At 39.9% G+C, this 23,351-nt stretch overlaps 3 protein-coding genes across 3 annotated transcripts; 2 read left to right on the top strand and 1 right to left on the bottom strand.

Moving 5' to 3' along the window:
- Positions 1 to 1,559: 1,559 nt before the first annotated feature.
- LOC125578944 (bypass of stop codon protein 1-like) lies at positions 1,560 to 2,075 on the bottom strand. The gene has a single exon (XM_048742096.1). It carries the CDS (start codon positions 2,073 to 2,075, stop codon positions 1,560 to 1,562), a length of 516 nt encoding a protein of 171 aa, XP_048598053.1.
- A 5,022-nt stretch (positions 2,076 to 7,097) lies between these two features.
- LOC106379124 (mitochondrial inner membrane protein OXA1) lies at positions 7,098 to 9,046 on the top strand. The gene is made up of 5 exons (XM_013819134.3): positions 7,098 to 7,809; positions 7,928 to 8,021; positions 8,182 to 8,229; positions 8,349 to 8,401; positions 8,520 to 9,046. Exons 1-5 carry the CDS (start codon positions 7,391 to 7,393, stop codon positions 8,815 to 8,817), a joined length of 912 nt encoding a protein of 303 aa, XP_013674588.1. The 5' UTR covers positions 7,098 to 7,390; the 3' UTR covers positions 8,818 to 9,046.
- An 8,267-nt stretch (positions 9,047 to 17,313) lies between these two features.
- Positions 17,314 to 19,560, top strand: LOC106377642. Its single transcript, XM_048742095.1, has 3 exons — positions 17,314 to 18,110; positions 18,702 to 18,804; positions 18,883 to 19,560. The coding sequence occupies exons 1-3, from the start codon at positions 17,314 to 17,316 to the stop codon at positions 19,558 to 19,560; spliced, it is 1,578 nt and encodes a 525-aa protein (XP_048598052.1).
- Positions 19,561 to 23,351: the final 3,791 nt, after the last annotated feature.

Here is a 23,351-nt window from a genome sequence, read left to right as displayed (position 1 = left end):
ATTATCTAAAAAAAAATTTCCGATGAACAGTGACTGCTACAGAATCGCTGCTACCGTACTCCCGATTTTCTGCTAAAATGTCGGTCGATGTTCTTGCTACATTGTAGCTCGATTTTCTTGCTACAGTGTCGCTGGTGCTGCTACAGTATCGTTGCTACTATTCACATTTTTTTTTGACCTACATTAAAATAAAAACAAAATTATGTAACAATCTAACATAAACTGAATGAAATTACTTAATAGTGGGTTGCCTCCCACTCAGCGCTTTGTTATAGTCATTTAGCTCGACTTTGGAGATCTGATTTAGTCCGGATTAGAATGAGAACATGCTCCAAAACAAGTTTCAATGTCTGCTCTCTGAAGCTTTATCATTCTTGTGTGAAAGCTTCCTCCATAGACTCTTCTCCTTTGTCTATCATCTCAGCAATAATGAGTGCTCAAAGCTTTGCGAATGGCTGTGAGAAGCATATGTTCTGCACTCTGGATTTCCTAACACCATATGAGAAGCGAGGAATCAATGATAACTGAGAACCTCCCTTGGTCCTTTTCCTCTTCTTCCAATTCCACCTCTTCTTTCCCCCATACTTGTCTGATCATGTGGTGGTTTCTTCATCAAAAAGATTTCTACACACATCAAACTCCTTTTGCTCTAATACGCGTCCGGTTTCGATCGATGGAGAAGTGGTGGCGTCAATCGATGCAGGTTTGTTGGTGTCGTTCGATGGTATCCGGTCAGTGTCGTCGATGCTGCTTCTGCTGGATCCTTATCGACTTCATCTCTAAATCACAACCCTTTCTGAGAAGTTTCTACGTGCTGATGATCATCCAATACCTCAATGTAAGAACTCAGATGCGCACCTTTATCCGGTCAGTGTCGTCGATGCTGCTTCTGCTGGACCCTTATCGACTTCATCTCTAAATCACAACCCTTTCTGAGAAGTTTCTACGTGCTGATGATCATCCAATACCTCAATGTAAGAACTCAAATGCGCACCTTTATCTGGTGGGATAGGAAATTCAACTTCAAATATTGCGCAAGGAACCACAATCTTCACAGGATCATGTATCCTCTTCACTCTTTTGTGAAACCCAACAGCTTCCTCTGCGCATATAAGTGGTCTCAGATGTTTGGAGTCAGCATTGTGTGAGGCCTCAGACTCGTGCACTCTTTCCTCAACTTGTTCCAGCTCTACTATGTATCCTGGCAGTTCATCCAACAATGGGTGTCGATCGACTATCTTGGGTGGGTGTCGATAGATGCAATAAGGAGAGTGTCGATCAATTCTCTCGGGTGGGTGTAGGTCGATGCTATCCACTGAGTGTCGATCGATGATATAGGGTGGGCTATGATCGATGATGTGGGGTGGTTGTCGATCGATCTCATCAGGTTGGTGTCGATAGATTCTAGCCTTTGGTGAAGTTTCCATATCTCCTCTAGAAGTATGGTGATCGTCATCAAGCTTCTTCTTTGAATTCTGATCCATATCTTCAAGTCATTCATCCAGCTCTAATAAGTCTTCCATAGTGACTTCTCTACTCGAATCCAAGTCTTCAAGCTTTTATCCATCCTCCAACTCCAAGAACTCTTCTAGCTCCAAGAAATCGTACATGGTGATTTCTCTGTATCCATCTGAGGTAGGATCACAACTTGATATATCAATGCTCTTCAGTGTCGATTTTGCAATGTCGTGAGGACAACTCGATCTGTCAGGGATTTCGAGTGGTATCGATCGATGACAAAAGTCTGTGTCGATCGCTGCTGAGATGTTGTCGATCGTTTCTGAGTTCGTACCGTCGATGGACGTTGAGATCGTATCGTTGGTAGACGTTGGGGTCCTGCTGTCAGTAGACGTTGAAGTCTTGCCGTCGGTAGACGTTGAGGTCGTACCGTTGGTAGACATTGAGGTTGTGCCGTCGATAGACGTTGAGGTCGTGTCATCGGTAGATGTTGAAGTCGTACCGTCGGTCGACGTTGTGGTCATAGTGGCGATTGATGCTGAGCTCGTGTCACTAATGTCGGCTTCTTCTACATTGTTCAGCTCTCCAGATACATGTTGTTCATCACCCTCTACCATATTATGGTTGACCAGCTGTCCAGTGTTCTGGTTTTCCCTCTGTGTAGCTTCACCTGCATGTTGAACTTGAATATTTGGCTTCTTGATGTGAGTGCTCACGGTAGACTACACCCAACATCTGACTGAAACTAGACATCAATTCCTTCTCTTCTATCTAGTTGCGGTAGGTTTCATTTTGTCTAACTGAAACCTAAAGCGGAGAATCGTTTTCTACAACTATCGGCCATCTTAACACGGATAACTCCGGCAAACTTGGCCTATCAATCACGACAAATGTTCTTTAGCCCTCAGTCAATTACGCCTTCCAGTAAAAGTCTGAACCAGAATTCGGTATCCCCTTTAACGACAATCGTAAACTACCATGACCTTAATGTTAACACAAAAGTACCATGGTCTAATCCTTGACCTACAACGTCTGTGGCTATCTAAGTGAACACATCCTTCACATCAAGCCAAAACATTTGAGAAACTATCGCTCCATCACTTAATGGCTAAACGACAATCTGCTATTTGTCTAAAAACGTCATGTGGCTATTAAGAAAATAATTATCGTATAACCCATAGACGGAAATCATATGATAAATTCTTTGTAATTCAGTCCTAACAACCAAACGGTTAACGAAAAACCTACACTTGGCTACAATCGACCAAGTTTCGATACGTTCCACAATTCACTTTAAGCCCGCTATGTTCCACAATTCACTTTAAGCCCGCTACTTTTTACCCATAATACGCGGCATGTAAGAAAAAATTTGTAACAAAGCTCCCAGAGCTATACGAAACATCCTCAAAAATGCAAGAAATAGATCTCCGGAGGCCAACACTTCACAAAGCACTATGAAGGAAAACGCTTCTTCCCATGGACAAATTTACGAATCCCTCAGTCCTAATTCCTCGATCGCAAATCAAACTATTAGCATCCAAACAGCAACAACAGTTTTGGTTGCGAACATCCGCAGACAAACCAAAAATGTTTCTCCGACGTAGGGTTAAGACTAAACTCTTGCAACATAGCGAAACATCTTCAAGCCCGCAAACATTTCAACCACGAAATGCGGCATGCAAAAGAAAAACCAATCTTCAGCATTGCGAGACGTCGCAGAAACTCATAACATCTTCTCAAACGTGTATCCTTCGCGAAGACTCAAAAAACGACCGATAAGTTTGTTGCTGATCACAACAAACTCATAACGTCCTAAACAGACTAAGCCATCTGGTAGTGATATCTCTCGTACACCCGACACAAGGGTAATAGCGCTATATAAAAAATCCGAAATTTTGATCGGTACTTTCGGAAGACTTAGAAATTGTCCTCGAAGAGATGCTCGATTCCTACCATTCAAGTCACATAAGCCGAGAACATATCGGGGACATTAAAACGGGACGGAATCAGGTCAAAAACAATACGTGAGACATAAGTCGAAGTAGTCATCGCACCCCCTAAAGTCGTGATTAGACCTATGTCTTGCCCTAAAGCCAGCCTACTGGTCTCTAACATCTCTAGGCATAGTATCAAACACCCTGATACGAGATTCCAAAATTTTTCTCTTGGCTAATATTCGAGCGTCTTTAGAAATCCCACAAGTTTATGCACTGCGGAAAACTCTCGAAACAGATCACGGATATAGCAGTTCACCTAGAGTTAGTTTACGAGATGACAACTCGTAGTTTTTCATCTACACCAATATAAAATGCCATCGGCAGCAAAACATACATGATAACCTCTACCGTAAAGGTCTCACTTGAAAACAGGTCTTAAGAATCTTAACTCCAGGACGAACTACGAAAGGCTTGATCCCTTTGACAAGGGTACTGATATACTTTGGATTTGACCCATTTTCATCAATGGTATATAAGTATTTTACTATATATATATATATATATATATATTTTTTCTACTCTTCTAGGTATGTTTTCAGGTTCAGGTGCATTTCGGAGTGAAGCTATGACTTTGGAGCATTTTGGAGCTTAAAGGACATTTCACCCGAGCTAACCACGTATAGGTCAACGAGAGGAAGAACAATCGATCGATGCGCATCAGTGCTGTCGGTCGATACAAGGAGATGCCTTGACAGATGAAGATTAATATCGATCGATGTACACAAATACCATCGATCGATGTCGAGACATCAGACACGCGACATTTGGATTCAGCATACTTAAAACCCAAGGCCAAGCCAAATTACCAAAATGCCCTGACGAGTTTTTAACCTAGTAGATTATATACTGCCTAAGTGTTTTGATGGCAGAAGACCTTGTTTTTGTTACAAGTTTCACTTTGAGAGAGAGAGAAGAGAGTTTTGGAGAGAAGATCACTTGTGATTGGAACTCCTTGTTTTCATTTCTTTTCATCTATACTATGAGTTTCTATTTCTTTATTGTTACAAATTGCTTTGCTATGTCTGAGTAGTTCAATTATTAGATCCAGGGTTCATATAGGTTTGTGGAATTAGCTCCAAACTATAGATCTGCCTTGTTGTGATATTCATGATAGATTTGTATTTATTGCTTGTTTTAGCCTTGCTAACTAGAACTTGATCATAGGATTGCATACTCAAGCACCCTTGTTATCTCATCCTGACATCTATCTATCATATTAGGACTGCTAGAGAGGGCTAACCGCCAATTTAGTATCTTAATAGGGCATATCATACTCGCGCATAGGCCTGGCTAGAACCCGTCGATCGATGTCCTCAACTGACTATCGATCGACGTTGGCAAAGGTGTATCGGTCGACGTCCCAATAGGACCATCGATCGACACTCTCTCGTTGTCGACATACTAACCGTAGAGACACGAGATCTAGTCTGTTAACCAGTGAAACATGCGACAGCTGATCACTGAGTTAAGCAATTGAGCTCTAACATATCATACATGGAACAAATAGGCATCTATAGGTATTATAATCTCCAACACCTGAATAGTGGCCCTGCATCTAATATGATTTCCAACCAAGTTACATTTATTATTTACTCGCTTGTTACTATTGCTATTTCATTTAAACATTTACAACCCTTAGAATTAATAAACACTATATTTAATTGTTCCCTAGCTCCTTGTGGATTCGATCCCTAAGTACTACATCTGAACCTCTTTTGATGAGAGTAACACTCCTTAGGGTAATTTGAGTGGTATCAGGTACGTAGGTAGCCTTCACAAGGCGCAGCCCTAATCTTATCGCACTCCACTTTTAGTAGAGTGAACATACCACTTCCAACCATTAATTCTGCCTAACTTACATGATCTGCCTAACCGTTCGCAAGAACATCGCAAAAATTCTAGCGAGCTTGGGGGCTAACTGTAGGGGTCAAAATCGGTCACGACATAATCAATGTTGGAAAGTTCTCAAGAAAAATCTCTCTCTTTAGAAAGAAAGAGATAATAGTTAAAAAAATAACAGGAAAACCAAAATTGAGTTTCGTATGAATTCTGAAAAAGATTCATACGATAAGCCCTCGAGAAAGGTTATTCGAATCGTCGGACAAATGGATCCTAGGCGTCGAAACAACGAAACGAGCATAAGGCACAATCAACCCGGTTCGCCATCGGAGCGAGCTGGATGCATGTCCAACTCGCCCTAGTGGCAAGTTAGACCGAACAAGCACTCCAACTCGCCCGTTCGGCAAGTTGGATCAACAGGTCTACCTTCATCCCGTCCTCGTAGCTCCCTCTTTCGAGACCAGATCGAACTTGCTCTTGTTCTATCTCGATCAGAGTCACTGTTGGAACTTTACGATTTAAAAACCGCAAGAACTCGTTTTCTCGTATAAATTCGAATTGATCGTATAAAATGGCAACAGTTAACTAAATACCTTGAACTACCTCCACTATACGAGAAATTCAATTATTTCGGAATCGACGTCGTTTCAGAAGCGATCTTTCGATAAATTGTAAAAACGCTTAAGTCGAAAACGGTCTGAAATGGTCCACAACGTGATTAAAAGTCCACTCACGACTTTATACGAAATTAAGCCCAATCGTTATGACGGTTTATCTTTTATTCTGCAGGAGAAGATAAATGTCAAGTTCGGAGGATAAATGTGAAGTTTTCAAAGATAAACACGAAGATCGAAGGAAAATATAATATTTCCGCGAAGCGATAAACTCGACCGAGGGCAGAAAGGGAAAGAGCAAACTGCCTCTAGGAGGAGTATATAAGGACATCGAGGTTGAAGAGGCAAAAGACAATTCTTTTTACTCTTAGAACTCTCTGCACTTAGAAACTTTAGGCATTATTCTCGACATGTTCTGTTTCTATGAATGGCACTCGATTACTAGACGAACTCGCAAAGGCAGTTTGATCTCTTGCTCTACTCTTTCAATCGAACTACATTCAGCTTGATCCTCGAAAGGGGTACGTAGGCAGCCTTTCACAAGGTTCAGTCCGATATCAATCAAAACATTTTTCATATCTTTTTTGTCTTCTGATATCGAGTTACGACTCAACTATGTTTAAGGTTTTAGGTTGCTATAACTAGGTAATTCTCTGACAGCTCTTGCGGCCGAAGCTTTTATAATCTCTTGTAATGATCACAACGCTCTTATGCGGATTCAAATAAGATTTACATTTTCTATAAATTCGTTTTGTTATCTTTTCATATTTTCCGCATTTATTTGGTCACTTGTCGTTGACTCTCGCAGAGAATCCGGGACCTCAGGAAAAGTTAGGGTTTCTTGACTTTGCTCCGATTACAGAAATGGTGCGAATTTCGCTTCTCACAATATATATAAAAAAAAACAAATGAAGAAGAAAACAGAGCCACCGACAAACGCCGGCGGCCCAAACACGATGAAAATTTAGTAACTATGTTTTTTCTTTTGTGATCGCTGAAGAGAGAACAAACTGTTTTATTAGTACTTTTATTTTATGTAGGAAAACAAATATAAACAGTTTGAAATTGTTTTTTATTCTGTTTTTTTTTTTACATTTATTTTTTTGTTAATTTGCGTAACACATGCCAAATATTTTCGTTTTAGTATATAAGGAATGATTAGCAGGGGTAAACTAAAACCTAAACAGATTTGCGGTCGTACGGGATAAAGATGAATAAAATAGTTTACTATATAGTTTTAGAAAGTGTATGATTACATATTTTCAGGGTTTTTACAACAAATCTTCCCTAGTCAATTGACCTCAGTATAGACATGCAGCATGCAAAGGGTCCTTCTTCTCTCTAAACCCTAATCGTCGGTGAATTCTGATCCCAAAACGATTTCGCCTTTAATCGTAAACCTACGCAAACCCTAAATCTGGGATTTTATTTCTTCCTCTGTAAAACCTAATTTGTCTCTCTGTTTGAGGCGAATCCGATTCGATGTCACTCGTCCGTTGCTTATCCCTCAGATCGGTGCTTAACGCTCGCCGTTACCGATCATCTTATGCTTGTCTTGTCCCCTTCAACTCTCGTCGCGATGAAGAAGAAGAAGAAGAAGCTACACGCCGATTTCCAGAAACTCGGAGTTACCACAGTTTCATCCACCACCAGAGCTCGTTAATTGGTGGTGTCTCAAACTTCTCCCGCAATCGCTCTTCCTTCCACTCTCCCGCGATTCCGTCTCATCGCACCATTTCGACCTTCAACTTCGCTGGCGCGATCGGAACTGTTGAAATCCTCACCGATTGGGTTTTGAAATCTGCGGTTTCTAATGTCCATGCTTTACACAATGTTGCTGATGCTCTTGCTTCACTTCAACACTTGCTTGCCTTGCTCAATGCTTTCACATTTTCTCAATGGTAAGCCTTCACATATCATCTGATGATAAGTTTGTTGTCTGATATATACTCTCTGCTTCGGTATAAAGAAAGTGTTATGAATCTTCTTTTTTTTTGTTGCCTTTGACTGTGTTTGCAGGTGGGTGTGTATCATCGTCACATCGCTTTTGATTCGGGGAGTGACGATTCCGGTTATGATTGATTGGCTAAACAACATTGCTGACTTTTTCAAGGTAAGTCTCTTCCCACATTTTTAATGCCTTCTTTTGATGGGAGTTTGTCTAATATTGTATTTTGATAATTGCTAAACATTCATATCTATACCGGGAATGGGATTCGTTTTATGGAAAAAAATCTAGACCCTTTTACTTTACTGATTCTCTCTACGTGCAGAATGTTGGCTTGCACTCTGCTTCAGCGCAAGGGGAGGCTCTAAACAAGGTAAGCGTAACTCTGTTGTTCTCTCTTTGCGGAGATGTTTCTTTTACATTTTGTGATTTGAGTTACTCTCTTAGTTTCCTTAAAGTCTAAACATTATGCTTGACTTTTACCTCACTCAGGCATCACTTCTCACAAAAAGTGGAAGAGTAATGTACACCGTGTTGGAAAAGGAGTAAGCAGCTTTCTTATTCACTATGTGTATAGATGGCATAAAGTCTAACGAATAAAGACGCATCGAAAAAAATTAACTCAGTTATGGATTCTGAGTTTGTTGCTGTTGTATGATGCAGGTTTCTTGGAGTGAAAGGATCAATCAGTGGCAAGGGCATTCAGGTTCCTGTCTTCTGGCTTTCCACTGCAGAGTTAAGACAAAACATGGCTGGGATTCTTGTTTCCTGTCTTCGTGGTAAGACATTTTCAGCGGAACTAATCAGGAACAGAGTCTTGAGCAAAGGACGCTTAGTGATAGTCGTTGGTGATGGATTCGGCCTTGAAATCCAAATCTTCGATCTTGATTTCTCTCTTATCCTCAGGCGTCGTCAAGTCCAGAAACAGGCTCAGCAATACCATCAGTATCTATTGGAGTAGCAGGGAAACTAATGCGACAATGACATAAAGCTACGATTTAATAACTTCGGATTTCATTCAGCAATAATTATTTTTATTTCTTTATTTGTTGTTGGTTGAAATTGATTTCGTAACCTATTGCGTATTGATGTTTACCTGTTGATGAAGCATGCGCAATTTGTGAACAAAGCGTGTCTGGACTTTAGAGGACTCGAAAACTTTGGGAAAATACTAATAATCATTCTTATTATTCTGGCTTTCTAATTCTGCATCACTTTCTTCATCCATATCTTTATACGTCACGTTGTTTCTTTTCAATGTTCTGTATCTTTTTTTTTTTGAATGAACTCAATGTTCTGTATCGTCGTCACTAAATTGCAAAATTTGTTTGCTTCAAAGTCCAGCGAGCACTTTCTTAGTTAATCTCTAATGCAGCTCGTGGTTGACTTGGGTTATCAACACATTCGTAAGAAATGTGTATTTTTCATCTTCGTGAGAGTTGATTTCATTGCCATGTCAATTCTTATTTTCTACTTTTGATCCATGAGTTCACTATATTCTGTACTAGTGGTTATCCTCACTTCGAGCGAGTTGTTGCTTCTTTTTTTAAAGGATTGTATTTCTGTGTAACTTGATCAGTTCGTGAATGGCGTTAATTGTATTGGTGTTTATAGGTCTTTGAGATTATTGAGTGAAAGTTTGTGAGTTGCTGTGATTTGTGATAGACTGCGTAGTGGATGGAGATGGTATTTTGTTTGTGGTTTCTTGAGTGTGTTAACTTCGTTGTACGACTGGCGTTTTTTAAAAAGAAAAATTAAAGATGTTCGTTACATTCTGGGAGCAAAGTTGGAGTTGTTGAAATTTTGTTGTTAAACGTTCACACCTCTGTTTCAATATTGTAGTCTGTTTCAAGATGTTCGTTACATTCTGGGAGCAAAGTTGGAGTTGTTGAAATTTTGTTGTTAAACGTTCACACCTCTGTTTCAATATTGTAGTCTGTGTCTCCGACATCCAGTACTGGACCATAGATCGATAGCGACTATTTTTGTTTGATACGAGATGGATCGGTGAATAAAGCCTGATGGAATCAAATATCAACAGGATGGTTATCAATATTGCTGGCATGAGATTTTGATTTGTAAGAAGGCGAATCTACATTTTTTTGGGCAATTTTATTTCATTAAAATAAAAAGGGTGGGGGGAGAGTCTGGTTTTGGGTCCATTAACAGTCCAATACAACTAAATGAGTTTTGAAACAGACCTTTGCAAGAGCATCAACCTGTGAATTCTCAATCCTAGAGATGAAATAGAAAGAAACGTCAACAAACATAACAGAAGAGATGTTACAGATGTCGTGAACGATCCCTTAGATCTCTTTGTCGAAAAGCTTGTTGTTCAATACTCTCATGAGAGTTTGATTGCCAGAGCATATCCTGAGAATCTTAAATTCCAGTGTAACTGCCGTTTGAAGAGCCGATTTCACGGCGAGGACTTCTGTAACGGTCCGGTTCCTAGACCAAAATATTTTTAACGAGAGCCCGTTAAGACTGCAGCCCATTAGGGTAAATGATCTAGGGTTTTCTCCTTTTCCTATAAATGAAGTTGCCTCCTCTCACATTTCTCTCATTCTGAAACTTGAGCGAAGCTCTGCAGAGATTTAGAGAGACTAGGAAACCCTAGCCGTCAAGCTTCTCTTTTCCTTTTCTCTCATCTTCTCTCATGCCTCTCTCTCTCTCTCTCCCTCTCCTTTCTCTTTCCGTTGGATCTCTTCCTCTCTCCTCGCCGTGAGTCCCCCGAGAGCAAGCCGAGCCGCCGGTGGTGGTGGTGGTGGTCGTCCAAGAGGTGGTGGGGGTGATCGTCCGAGTGTGGTGATGGTGGTGGCTGTGTGGTGTTGTGGTGGTAACCATATCTCGTCTCTCTCTTGTTTACTTGTTCCAGATCTGTTCAAATCTCATCCTCTTTGTCTCTTTTTCTAGATCCAGATCCAGATCTAGGCTAAGGTGGAGTGTTTCGAACCCATCTTTGTCCCATGTACTGTATACTTTTTTTATGTTGGAGTTAGGTGTGATTAGACCCTGTTTGAGAGCTAGGTTGATAGAACATGTTTATTGCTAGGATGATAGATGAATGGATCACGATTCATAAGAACCCTCATACTGTTAAATGAGACTTAATGAACTGTCTTGTGTTGTTGTGGTGATGATTGATTGATAATTGATGCTTGTATGATTGGATGTGCAGTCCTATGTATTGTTTGTGATTAAAACTATGATGGTAGAAAGAAGCGAATGCTAGGATGATGGATGAGTATTGATTGTTAATGTTATTGTAAGTAGAACATGAGTGTGATGTGTATTGTGTGTGACACCGATAACGGGTGGCGTCTAGTGAACGAGTATGAGTATGAGTCTAGTGTAAAGGAATGAGAATGAGAATGAGAAAGTGAAAGTGAATGAGAATGAGATTGGATAAGTGAATGACGTTAAGGATAAGTATGTGGTGGGTGATCATATGGAATATAGAGGGCGTACGTGGGGTAGTAGTTCTACGCTAGGCACCCATAGGAGCTGTGGGAACCCACATGAATATGGGCTAGTGGTCTAGCGAGAACTACCCACGGAGAACGAGAAGACGAGCCAGCCGCGAGCGGCGGGATATAAAAACGTGCATTGTAGGAGTCATTAGTTCATGGTCGGGTATCTGGGTGCTAAGATGGAGTCTTGTATGTCGAGTCGGTTAAGTCTATGCTTTGGTGTGTGTGGCGATGAGTGAGGTCATTGTATTGGTTGATCGCTAGGTTGATAGAAACACCGAGAATTGTGAATGCTTAGAAATGACGATGATATGAAATGATAGTTGCATTAACTGATTGTAGTGGTCTAGCGAGAGCTACCCACGGAGAACGAGAAGACAAGCCAGCCGCGAGAGGCGAGATATTAAAACGTGCATTGTAGGAGTCATTAGTTCATGGTCGGGTATGTGGGTGTTAAGATGGAGTCAGTCTTGTATGTCGAGTCGGTTAAGTCTATGGTTTGGTGTGTGTGGCGATGAGTGTGGTCATTGTATTGGTTGATCGCTAGGTTGATAGAAACGTCAAGAATTATGAATGATTAGAAATGATGATGATATGAAATGATAGTTGCATTAACTGATTGTAGTAGCTAGTCAGTCCTAGTTTCCGCATAGAGTAGTATAGAGTGTCGTGCGGGCAGGCTGGTCTAGAGTCACTTCACTGAGGAACTTGTTGCTCATCCCTCCTTTTCCATTTCTCTGTGCGCAGGACTGTAAGTAGAAGTATATGGATGTGGGTGTGACGGTATTTCAAAGAAAGTTATGCGTCTGTCGACTCTTGAGACCAGTAACGGGAGACGTAGGGTTGTCTAAATGAGTAGACATGTGTCCATAACACCCTTTCGATAACCCCGGTTGGACGCCGGGGGATCGGGCCGTTACAATATGTATCAGAGCGGGGGTTAAGATCCCTTAGTTCTGCCCTAAGGGATCGGAATTTTCGATGTTTTCAAAAAAAAAAAAACTTGTTTTCGTTAAAAGAAAAGAGTTTGTGAAAGTTTTGATTCTCCTAAAAGTTTTGAAAACGATTTCAAAATCACCCACTATATCTATAAGTCTATTAAGGTTTTTATCAGATCCATTTTACTTGCATAATTTTTTTCTGAGCTTAATTCATTCCTTCGTTTTTAAAAGATCTCGAGCAGAGTTGTTCTCGCCTTGTATGCCTCCCTTGTATGATGTGTGATTGTGTGAGTTCTTTTCGGGATCGGGTGTTAAGTTCGGGAGTCTGGAGCCTTGTAATTCATGGACGAATTCCGATTAACACGGGGAGAATTATAGCGGCCCGGTTCCTAGATCAAAAATTTCTTAAGGAGAGCCCGTTACGACTGCAGCCCATTAGGGTAAATAACCTAGGGTTTCCTCCTTTTCCTATAAATGAAGCTGTCTACTCTCACATTTTTCTCATTCTGAAACTTAAGCGAAGCTCTGCAGAGATTTAGAGAGACTAGGAAACCCTAGCCGTCAAGCTTCTCTCTTCCTTTTCTCTATTCTTCTCTCACGCCTCTCTCTCTCCCTCTCCTTTCTCTTTCCGTTGGATCTCTTCCTCTCTCCTCGCCGCGAGTCCCCCGAGAGCAAGCCGAGCCGCCGGTGGTGGTCGTCCAAGAGGTGGTGGGGGTGATCGTCCGAGTGTGGTGATGGTGGTGGTTGTGTGGTGTTGTGGTGGTGACCAGATCTCGTCTCTCTCTTGTTTACTTGTTCCAGATCTGTTCAAATCTCATCTCCTTTGTTTCTTGTTCCAGATCCAGATCCAGATCTAGGCTAAGATGGAGTGTCTCGAACCCATCTTGTTCCCATGTACTGTATACTCCTTTATGTTGGAGTTAGGTTTGATTAGACCCTGTTTGAGAGCTAGGTTGATAGAACATGTTTATTTCTAGGATGATAAATGAATGGATCACGATGCATAAGAACCCTCATACTGTTAAATGGGACTAAATGAACTGTCTTGTGTTGTTGTGGTGATGATTGATTGGTAATTGATGCTTGTATGATTGGATGTGCAGTCCCATGTATTGTTTGTGATTAATGCTAGGATGGTAGAAAGAAGTGAATACTAGGATGATGGATGAGTATTGATTGTTAATGTTATTGTAAGTAGAACCTGAGTGTGATGTGTATTGTGTGTGACACCGATAACGGGTGGCATCTACTGAACGAGTATGAGTCTAAGTGTAAAGGAATGAGAATGAGAATGAGAAAGTGAAAGTGAATGAGAATGAGATTGGATAAGTGAATGACGTTAAGGATAAGTATGGGGTGGGTAGAGGGCATACGTGGGGTAGTAGTTCTACGCTAGGCACCCATAGGAACTATGGGAACCCACAGGAATATGAGGTAGTGGTCTAGCGAGAGCTACCCACGGAGAACGAGAAGACGAGCCAGCCACGAGAGCCGGGATATAAAAACGTGCATTGTAGGAGTCATTAATTCGTGGTCGGGTATCTGGGTGTTAAGATGGAGTCAGTCTTGTATGTCAAGTCGGTTAAGTCTATGGTTTGGTGTGTGTGGCGATGAGTGAGGTCATTGTATTGGTTGATCGCTAGGTTGATAGAAACGTCGAGAATTGTGAATGATTAGAAATGATGATGATATGAAATGATAGTTGCATTAACAGATTGTAGTGGTCTAGCGAGAGCTACCCATGGAGAACGAGAAGACGAGCCAGCCGCGAGAGGCGGGATATAAAAACGTGCATTGTATGAGTCATTAGTTCATGGTCGGTATATGGGTGTTAAGATGGAGTCAGTCTTGTATGTCGAGTCGGTTAAGTCTATGGTTTGGTGTGTGTGGCGATGAGTGAGGTCATTGTATTGGTTGATCGCTAGGTTGATAGAAACGTCGAGAATTGTGAATGCTTAGAAATGACGATGATATGAAATGATAGTTGCATTAACTGATTGTAGTGGCTAGTCAGTCCTAGTTCCCGCATAGAGTAGTATAGAGTATCGTGCGGGCAGACTGGTCTAGAGTCACTTCACTGAGTAACTTGTTGCTCATTCCTTCCTTTCCATTTCCCTATGTGCAGGACTATAAGTAGAAGTATATGGATGTGGGTGTGACGGTATTTCAAAGAAGGTTATGCGTCCGTCGACTCTTAGGATGAGTAACGAGACACGTAGGGTTGTCTAAATGAGTAGACACGTGTCCATAACACCCTTTCGATAACCCCGGTCGGATGCTGGGGGATCGGGCTGTTACAACTTCTCCCATTAGCGGATAGCTCACTGAAGGTGAATCTCGAGGAAGTATAAACTGATTTGACAAAACTATATGAAGAAGTTTTGGGTCTTCGGAAAATTAAAAAACAATTTATCGCGACGAAAAATTATATCGAGAACAAAAAAAGAAATACGTGGCATACAAAAAAAATATAGAAATTCAAAATTTTATCATGTATTAAAGACGCCTTCAGAAAATGTTTTTGGGCCTGTACGATAAAGAGGATAAGTGGTTTACTTCGAAAACAGAAGTAAAAGGGGTTGCAGTTAACTTTTTTAATGACCTGTTTCAGTCATGAGGTCCCAAAAATGATCACGGGCAATCAAAATAATAGGTTACAACTTTGACTATGGAAGAAGAGACGAGATCAGCAGTATTTATGATGCATAAAGCACGAGAACGTAAGCATGACAACCTTATTTTTCAGTAATATTGGTCAATTATCAACACATATGTGGTTAATATGGTCAATAATTTTTCCAGATCAGGCATTTTTTATGAGACTTATATATTTTAAAACTAGTCATGGGAATTTAGTTCTCAGTTCCGATTTCGGTTTGGCTCTTCGGTTTTTTTTATTTTTGGGTTTTAGAAATTTATGATCTTACAGATATTTAGAAAATTCGGTCCAGTTCTAGTTTTTCCTTTTGGTTTTCGGTTTGGTTTGGGTAACAAAGATCCAAGATAATTTCGAACCCCAATTGATTCCAGTTCTTTTTCAATTAATTCAGGTTGAAAAGTAAGAAAATTCATGGTTTTTGGACTAGATATCATTTTTTTTTTTTGGTGGGAGGGGGGTGGGGGGTGGGGGAGATAGAAAATTTATATGATTTTAAATATTTCAAATAAAAAATATTCAAGTAATTCAGTTTTTAGTTATTTTGGTTATAAATAGTAGAGAAAATGACTAGACTAATACAAAAAAGTGAGGTAATGACTAGACTAATACAAATCTTTTGAAAATGACTAGAGTGTTTTTAGAACCCTAGTAAATTACTGTTTAAGCCCTTTATTATTTTTTTTTAGTTGTGATTAATTTTAATTTGAAAATCCACATCAGAAGTAATGAAACCACGTCACTTAACACGAAGGAAAATCAAACGACGATCATTAACTTCTCCGAGACTGTTCTCACACTAAACCCTAACTGTTTTCGAAATCGTGTTCACTACAACTCTTCTCGGCAAAGCGGCTTCTCTGAAATAATCTCCGTAATCTTCTTCTCTAGTCTCCGTTTCTCTGAAATCGTGTGTCCGTAAGCTTCTTCTTCAGATTGGTTGTCTCCTCAAATCTCCTTAATCGTATTCTCTGGTATATTTCGAGGCTTTGCTCTGAGTTTTTCGAGTATTTGAGTGAGTATAATTAATGCTGTGAGTTAGATATATGTTTTGTCTGAGTTTGAGTTAGTATTCGTTACGGCTGATTTAGGATCCTTAACGACTGATTTATAGAAGGTAATTGTGACTGATTTAGTATTCTTTGAGACTGATTTATTTATGTAATGATGGCTGAGTTATGTTTTGTGGCTTGTTTATTTTATGTCTTTCTTCTGATTTATCATTGATATGTTATATATGTCTTTTTTTATCAGATGGATGTTTCCGAAGATCTAGCAAGGGATTACCCTCCAAGACTTTACCCTGAAGGGGCTTCTATTTTTGAAAACAAAAGCATTAATACGAATAGCCATTTTTCTGAGATCCCTCGACTTAGACAAGCAATTGGAATAGATGTGTGGGATAATCTGAAGACGTATCCTGTTGGATTGATTGCTAAACTGGCTGAGAGCAAATTGGTGTGGTCTGGTAAGACCGTACATTATCTACTTTGTAGACAGCTGCGAGTCTATAAGAAGGAGCTTTGGTCTCTCGTTGTTGATCAACCTCTCAGGTTTAGCTTAATAGAATTTGGTGAGATCACGGGTTTAAACACAAATCCACTGCCAGAAGAAAGTTTTGAACCTGATCCAGAGAATTACAAAGCGTTGTGGGAGTTGTTGAAAGTGCCGCTTGGGTGCGGACCCAAGTTTGATGAGCTTATAGAAGCTTTAACGGAGTGTCCATTCTGGAGTGCTGATCAGCGGAAATGGTATGGGCTGTCGTTTCTTCAAGCCATTGGACTTTATGGCTTGCATCATAATTGTAGAATACCCTTTGAAAGTGCAAAAAGAGTATTCGATGATGACGCCCTGATGACTTATCCTTGGGGTCGGACTGCCTATGAATTTCTTGTTGATTCTATCAAGTTGTTGCATCCACAAGGAGGGTCGTACACCCTTAGCGGCTTCAAGGACGTGTTATTAGTTTGGGCGTATGAATCTGTCACAGTGTTCGGAGAGCTTTATGGCAGAAAAGTGAATCCAGACGAAATTCCGCTTTTGCGATGGGGTGGAAGTCGTACTCGTGCAAGTCTTGCTACTACAATAGCTAAGGAGATGAATGATCATGGAACGGTAAGGTTTAAATCAGACATATGAATCCTGTAATGTAATGTCTGAGTTATTGGATTATTTTATGGTTGAGTTGTTAATTTTAATGACTGATTTATGTTTTTGTGTTGTAGGTGCGTGTGAGGAAAATGGTGATGAAGGAGGGTCTAGAAGAGCTGTTTCCTCAGTAGAAGGATGAAGCAGATGACCCACAACTTGATAACCTAATTAAAGATATACATGCAGATAGGTTTGTTAGAGATTTTTATGTGCAATCGAATGAGAAGAACAAAAAAATGAAGGCTGGAGTTTCGTCAGAGGCTGAGCCACCCTCAAAGAAGCAGAAGAAAGGTAAGAAACAGAAGGAGGTGAAAATCAATGAGGGTGAAACTGCTGTTGTAGAGGAGAAGGAGAGTGCAAAAGAGAAGGGTCGTAGCGAAGCGGTTCTGCTGAACATAGTTGCTCATCTCGAGAAGTTGGACCGAAAATTTGACTCGAGATTAAAAGAATACGACACCAAGTTTGGAGATTTTTCCCAAGGCCTTTTGGATACCATTGGAGATACAGTGAAAACTACAGTTGAAGAGCGTCTGAGAGTTTTGGGGGTGTCCAATAGTAGTCAACCTGAAGGTCAACACGTGATGGTCTCAGAAGACAACCAACAGCCGGAGTCCAATAGTGGTCAACCTGATGGTCAAAACGTGATGGTCTCAGAAGACAACCGACAGCCGGACTCCAATAGTGGTCAACCTGCATCTAAGACCCCTATTGATAAACAGTCCGAAGACAGCCAACCGCAAAAGACCCCTGATAAACGCCAATCTGAGAAGAATCTGGCAGATGATATTGCTAAAGCTGATGCGAAAGGTATGGGAGCAAAGCTGAATTCGAAGGTTGTCAGGGATAAGGCTGTTGGGGTGAAAAAGAACTTGGATTCGGCGTTTGGTAATGCCTATGCAACAAATGCTGATTTGGTCTCTGATTCTCCTGGAAAGGAACCACCATTCGGACGCGGTTGCAGGGGCTTAGGGAAAAGAAATAACTTAGCGGCTGATTTGGAGAGGAATGAAACTGAGTTAAAGAAGAAGCAGAAGCAAGAAGAAGCTGAGTTGAAGAGGAAGAAGAAGCAAGAAGAGGCTGAGTTAAAGAAGAAGCAGAAGAAAGAAGAGGCTGAGTTAAAGAAGAAAAAGAAGCAAGAAGAGGCTGATTTAAAGAAGAAGAAGAAGCAAGAAGAGGCTGACTCAAAGAAGGATATTCCTGCTTCAAAAAGGACTCGCAGTGGTACAATAAGAATACCCATTCCGACTAAGCAAATTAAGAACACCAAGTATTCAGACGAACTGTGGCCGGAATCTGATGTGGAGGAAGATGAAAGGAAAAGGTGTGGAAGAATAAAGGAGTATCGTCTGAAAGCTGTTCAATTATCTCCAGATGGGTCTCAAATGAGTGCGGAATTTGGTCCTTCTGTACCATTTCCCCACATCGGAGACAATGTAACGACGTGCATGAGAAAAGGTTTTGAACCTTTACCTGCAATATATGTTCCCCTAGGACCTGTTGATCCGGTTAAAAGGGATAATCTTTTGCAACACCTAAAGCCACACGAGTAAGGACTTTTGCACCATTTCGTTGATTTTAGCTAATAAAAAGATTTTGCAGAGACTGAGTTGTGTTAAATTATCAGGGAAATTCCACATGGAGAAGCTCACGAGGATATTGAGTTCTACAGAATCCTCATCACTCCAAGACCTTGGCCCATCAAAGAATATGGATGGCTGGTTCAAAATGTAAGTATGCAGCTGAGTTATATTTACTTTACGGCTAAGTTATAAGTATGGTACAGGTGAGTTATATTATCTGTGCAGCATATTGCTTCGTATATTAGAGTCCTCATTCAAAGGTCCAAACAAGATCCCAGTCCATTCTGGTCCAAGCGCGTTGCCTTTATAGACTCTTGGTTCCTTGAATCATGGGTTCACGATTATAAGCAGTTCGAAGTCAAACCAGAAATGGTCAAATTCAAAGGAAGTGGTTACGAGAAGTTAGCAAACGGTTTGATCCCCACAGACATTCAGACAAAGTTGCGGTGGTTTACAGATGTAGATCACTTGTACGGAGTGGTTAATATTGGCGGCAATCATTGGGTGGGTTTTCACGCGGATCTGCATAAAGAGAAGGTTGATTGCTATGATTCAATCGTTGGAGAGAAAACACTCGAAAGTGATCTGAGAATGCTAAAATTCTTTGGGCCGCATACTCGTATGCTCCCTGCGATTCTGAATGCCTTTATTCCTGATGATATCCGAGTCCATACCAAGAAAGATTTTGTATTCAGACGAAGAACAAAACGTATTGTTCCACAAAACAACCTGAGAGGCGACTGTGGAGTGTATTCATTGAAGTTCGTCGAGTGTCTAGCGCTTGGTGTAGCTTTTGATGGGATATCGGATGAAAATATTCAAGGTCTGAGAATGAAGATGGCAGCAGATGTCTTCAATGAAGGAAGTTGTTGTAGTTTGGTAGGGTCGTTTGGCGATGAATGAAGATGAGTTTTGTATGACTTATGGCTAGATATTTTGTACTTGACTTAAAGTTATGATTTGTTTATCGTAACTCAGCCACCTTGTTTAAATTACGCAGCCGTTACGTTAGATATAGCTCAGCCGCCCTCAAACCATATCCTAAAATAGGGAAATATTTAATAAGTCAGCCGATTCTTCTTCATAAAACAGCCGTTTAGGTAGATATAGCTCAGCCAAACCTCAAACCATACCCTAAGATAGGAAAATATTTAATAAGTCAGCCGATTCGTCTTCATAAAGCAGCCGTTAAGGTAGATAAAAGTCAGCCATACCTCAAACCATACCCTGAATTAAAATAATTGATATGTTTATACTTAAAAATGTTATAACATTCCCTAATAAGTGAATATATAATCAACCGAACGTCTCTTATTTATTAAATTAACGAGTTTAGAATCGATCATGATCTTGAGGTATATGTTGTCTTGCAGTTACTTAAAACCTTACATGTAGATATAGAGTGTGATCATAATACAACTCTCCTAAACTATATACAACACATTTTAAGACTAAATTTATGTTATTTGTTATATTTATCACACCGTTATTCCAAATCCTAAACATAAATCCCTAAATAAACAAACCTAAACTCTAAATACTAAACCCTAAATCCCAAATATTAAATCAGCCGTAATAGGCTATATAACTCGGCCGCCACGTTTGTTAAATGTTGTCGTTTGGCGGGAAATAAGATAAATGAATTTTGAGAAATTTCAATTCCCGCCGTTTCACGTTCTATGTTTCTCTATATATAGTGCCCTCTCTAATACCCTTTCTTACGCCTTTATCTCTCTAGAAAAAACCTAAACAATATCTCTCTATCCCCATCAAAAGCCATGCCGATTGTTCTTGAAAATTCAGAGAGGTTAGAGAACAGTGTTTTTTGCGATACTAAGCTCTGCAAATCGTGAAAACCTCCCTGTTCTATACCCTGGTCCGTGTGACTTGCTTGACACAACCAGCCCTACATGGTTTAAATTTTTAACTGATCTCTCCCTGGTCATCCCGACGATTCTTGCAGAAGGATGGGTTCATGCATGGCCGACATACTGCGACATTCCCGATCATTTTAAAGAACGCTGGTTTCTTCAACTCGCTGTAAGGCCCGACATTTGTTCATATATATTAATATATACCATCGGTCTGTAATCTTTGTATTTTTTGTTTGCCGTAGCGGACAAACACATGGGATCGAAGGCATCATTTGACAGTTTGGCGTAATTTTAATCTTATGGCCAGAAGTCTATTTCGTTCTCAGATGCGCCATTTGAGGTGGACTTGGTTGGAAGGAGGCGAGAAGCCAACTTGGATGCTAACCAGCGTTTGGCTTGATCTCTGCCACATGTTTGAAGAGTCTGGTCCAGATAATTTTGGTTTCTGAAAGTCTTTTCGTGTCTGTATTTTGAACTTCATTATTTCAGCCATAACTTGTTTCAATGATTCAGCCGCAACTAGTTTGAATGTAATCTCGGCTACATGTTTGAAGAGTCTGGTCCAGATAATTTTGGTTCCTGAAAGTCTTTTCGTGTCTGTATTTTGAACTTCATTATTTCAGCCATAACTTGTTTCAATGATTCAGCCGCAACTAGTTTGAATGTAATCTCGGCCACACATTTTATATAATTCAGCCATAACTTGTTTCAATAACTCAGCCGTAATTATATTTTGAAACGCATTATATCTGTTTGTGAATGTTATCTCGGCCACATATCTAATATAAATAACTCAGTCATCATTGTATTTAAATAACCCAGCATCGATTTAATTTTAAGAGGCGGTATATGGGAAGTTCCATCATTATGCGCGTGGGAAAATTTGGCTGCCATGATAATATCGAGACTCATTATTACGATTTTTTTATATATATGTTTCATTTACAATATCGAGACACTGATATTATATTGTATTTTATATATTTAATAGTATTATATCTATGATGTCGTATCTTTTCTTACAAAGTAAAACAATTTTTAGTTTCCAAGGACTTTGAAATCTATTTTAACAATGTCTTCCTCATCCTTCACCTCAGGAAATTATTACAGACGACGTAGGAATACGGAAAGAGGAACGCCGAAAGAGTGTTGGTGTGGTGCACCGTCTGACATTTTTACATCTGGAAGCGAAACAGATCCAGGAAGATTGTACTATCGATGAAACGTCCAATGGAGGATGTCTATGGCGCGGATGCTGTCGAAGGTTATAACAAAGGGAAAATGAAAACGACGGAGCATTACAGGGCGCTTCTCCGCTTGGCCAAGGAACAAAGGCAATCTGAATCTGAATGGAACGACGCCTCCAGCAAAGTTAATTCTATTGCTGCGCGCATGGAATTGCTTGATGCCATTATCAAGGCCGAAGGCAAATTTGACCTCGTGGCTGAGTTGGAGACACTTACCGCTCAGCATTGTGAAGCCGAAGCAGAGTTGGGAGCTGTGAAGGTCATCGACCCTGACTGGTGTAAGCTTCATGAAAAATGGATGCTGGATGATTAATCTCATGTCATCAACTTCTCTTTTATTTTTATGTTTTTTAAGACCGGATTTTATGTACTATGTAACACACATCATGTTTTATTTTCTACCTATTCACATAACTCAGTCGTGACATAAATTAACACAAATCAGTTTTTATGCATCAATAACTCAGCTTTGGAAACAATTAACTCAGCCTTTAAATAGCATTTAATCAAATATCAGAAAATAACATTATTATGCGTGTGAGAATTTTTGGCTGCCATGATAATATCGAGACTCATTATTAATATGTCTTTACATATAGAGATACGGCAAGCACTCATGTATTATAACTAACAATAACTCAGCAAGACGGTTCATTTATCCAGACCAGTGTAAATCGAGACCATTATTATGCGCGTGATCAAATTCAGTTGCCATGAGTTTTTCGATGTTTTCCTCGACTCTAATTGGCCAGTAAGATATAATTCAGCCAACTCAGTCGAAACATGATTCGCGACGGTTGGGATTTCACGTGAATTTTAATAAATCAAATTTAATATTAGGCGTGAAATAAAATTAACTCAGCTGTAAAAAGAATTAATTCAGCCTTCAAATAGCATGTACCTAGCCTAAGAAACAATTAACTCAGCCTTGGTAACAATTAACTCAGCCTTTAAATAGCATTTAATCAAATATCAGAAAATAACATTATTATGCGTGTGAGAATTTTTGGCTGCCATGATAATATCGAGACTCATTATTAGTATGTCTTTACATATAGGGATACAACAAGCACTCATGTATTATAACTAACAATAACTCAGCAAGACGGTTCATTTATCCAGACCAGTGTAAATCGAGACCATTATTATGCGCGTGATCAAATTCAGTTACCATGAGTTTTTCGATGTTTTCCCCGACTCTAATTGGCCAGTAAGATATAATTCAGCCAACTCAGTCGAAACATGATTCGCAACGGTTGGGATTTCACGTGAATTTTAATAAATCAAATTTAATTTTAGGCGTGTGAAAATAATTCAAGGTTCTAACAAATATCGAGACCTTTATACTATCGAGACAATAAAATTTTATTTAATGGAGTTTCTTGTTAGGTTGGTTTAATTCAGTCCTATGTTTTAATCAAATCATTTAATAACCGTGAAATTAAATTAACTAAGCTGTAAAAACAAATAATTCAGTATTCAAATAGCATTTACCTAGCCTAAGAAACAATTAACTCAGCATTGGACACAATTAACTCAGCCCTTAAATAGATTTTACTTAGCCTTACAAAAA

This window comes from Brassica napus, chromosome A10, assembly GCF_020379485.1.
Source record: "Brassica napus cultivar Da-Ae chromosome A10, Da-Ae, whole genome shotgun sequence".
Classification (NCBI taxonomy): domain Eukaryota; kingdom Viridiplantae; phylum Streptophyta; class Magnoliopsida; order Brassicales; family Brassicaceae; genus Brassica; species Brassica napus.
This window is presented reverse-complemented; position numbering and strand designations above follow the sequence as displayed.

What these genes read in the sequence shown, in the direction of transcription:
- LOC125578944 (XM_048742096.1), bottom strand. Translation starts at nt 2,075, where the DNA reads ATGGTAGAGGGTGATGAACAACATGTATCTGGAGAGCTGAACAATGTA.
- LOC106379124 (XM_013819134.3), top strand. Translation starts at nt 7,391, where the DNA reads ATGTCACTCGTCCGTTGCTTATCCCTCAGATCGGTGCTTAACGCTCGC. An exon ending in AAGGGGAGGCTCTAAACAAG is followed by an intron (nt 8,230 to 8,348) that starts GTAAGCGTAACT and finishes TACCTCACTCAG; the next exon opens with GCATCACTTCTCACAAAAAG. An exon ending in TACACCGTGTTGGAAAAGGA is followed by an intron (nt 8,402 to 8,519) that starts GTAAGCAGCTTT and finishes TGTATGATGCAG; the next exon opens with GTTTCTTGGAGTGAAAGGAT.
- LOC106377642 (XM_048742095.1), top strand. Translation starts at nt 17,314, where the DNA reads ATGAAGGCTGGAGTTTCGTCAGAGGCTGAGCCACCCTCAAAGAAGCAG. An exon ending in GAGTTAAAGAAGAAGCAGAA is followed by an intron (nt 18,111 to 18,701) that starts GCAAGAAGAAGC and finishes TTAAATTATCAG; the next exon opens with GGAAATTCCACATGGAGAAG. An exon ending in ATGGATGGCTGGTTCAAAAT is followed by an intron (nt 18,805 to 18,882) that starts GTAAGTATGCAG and finishes TTATCTGTGCAG; the next exon opens with CATATTGCTTCGTATATTAG.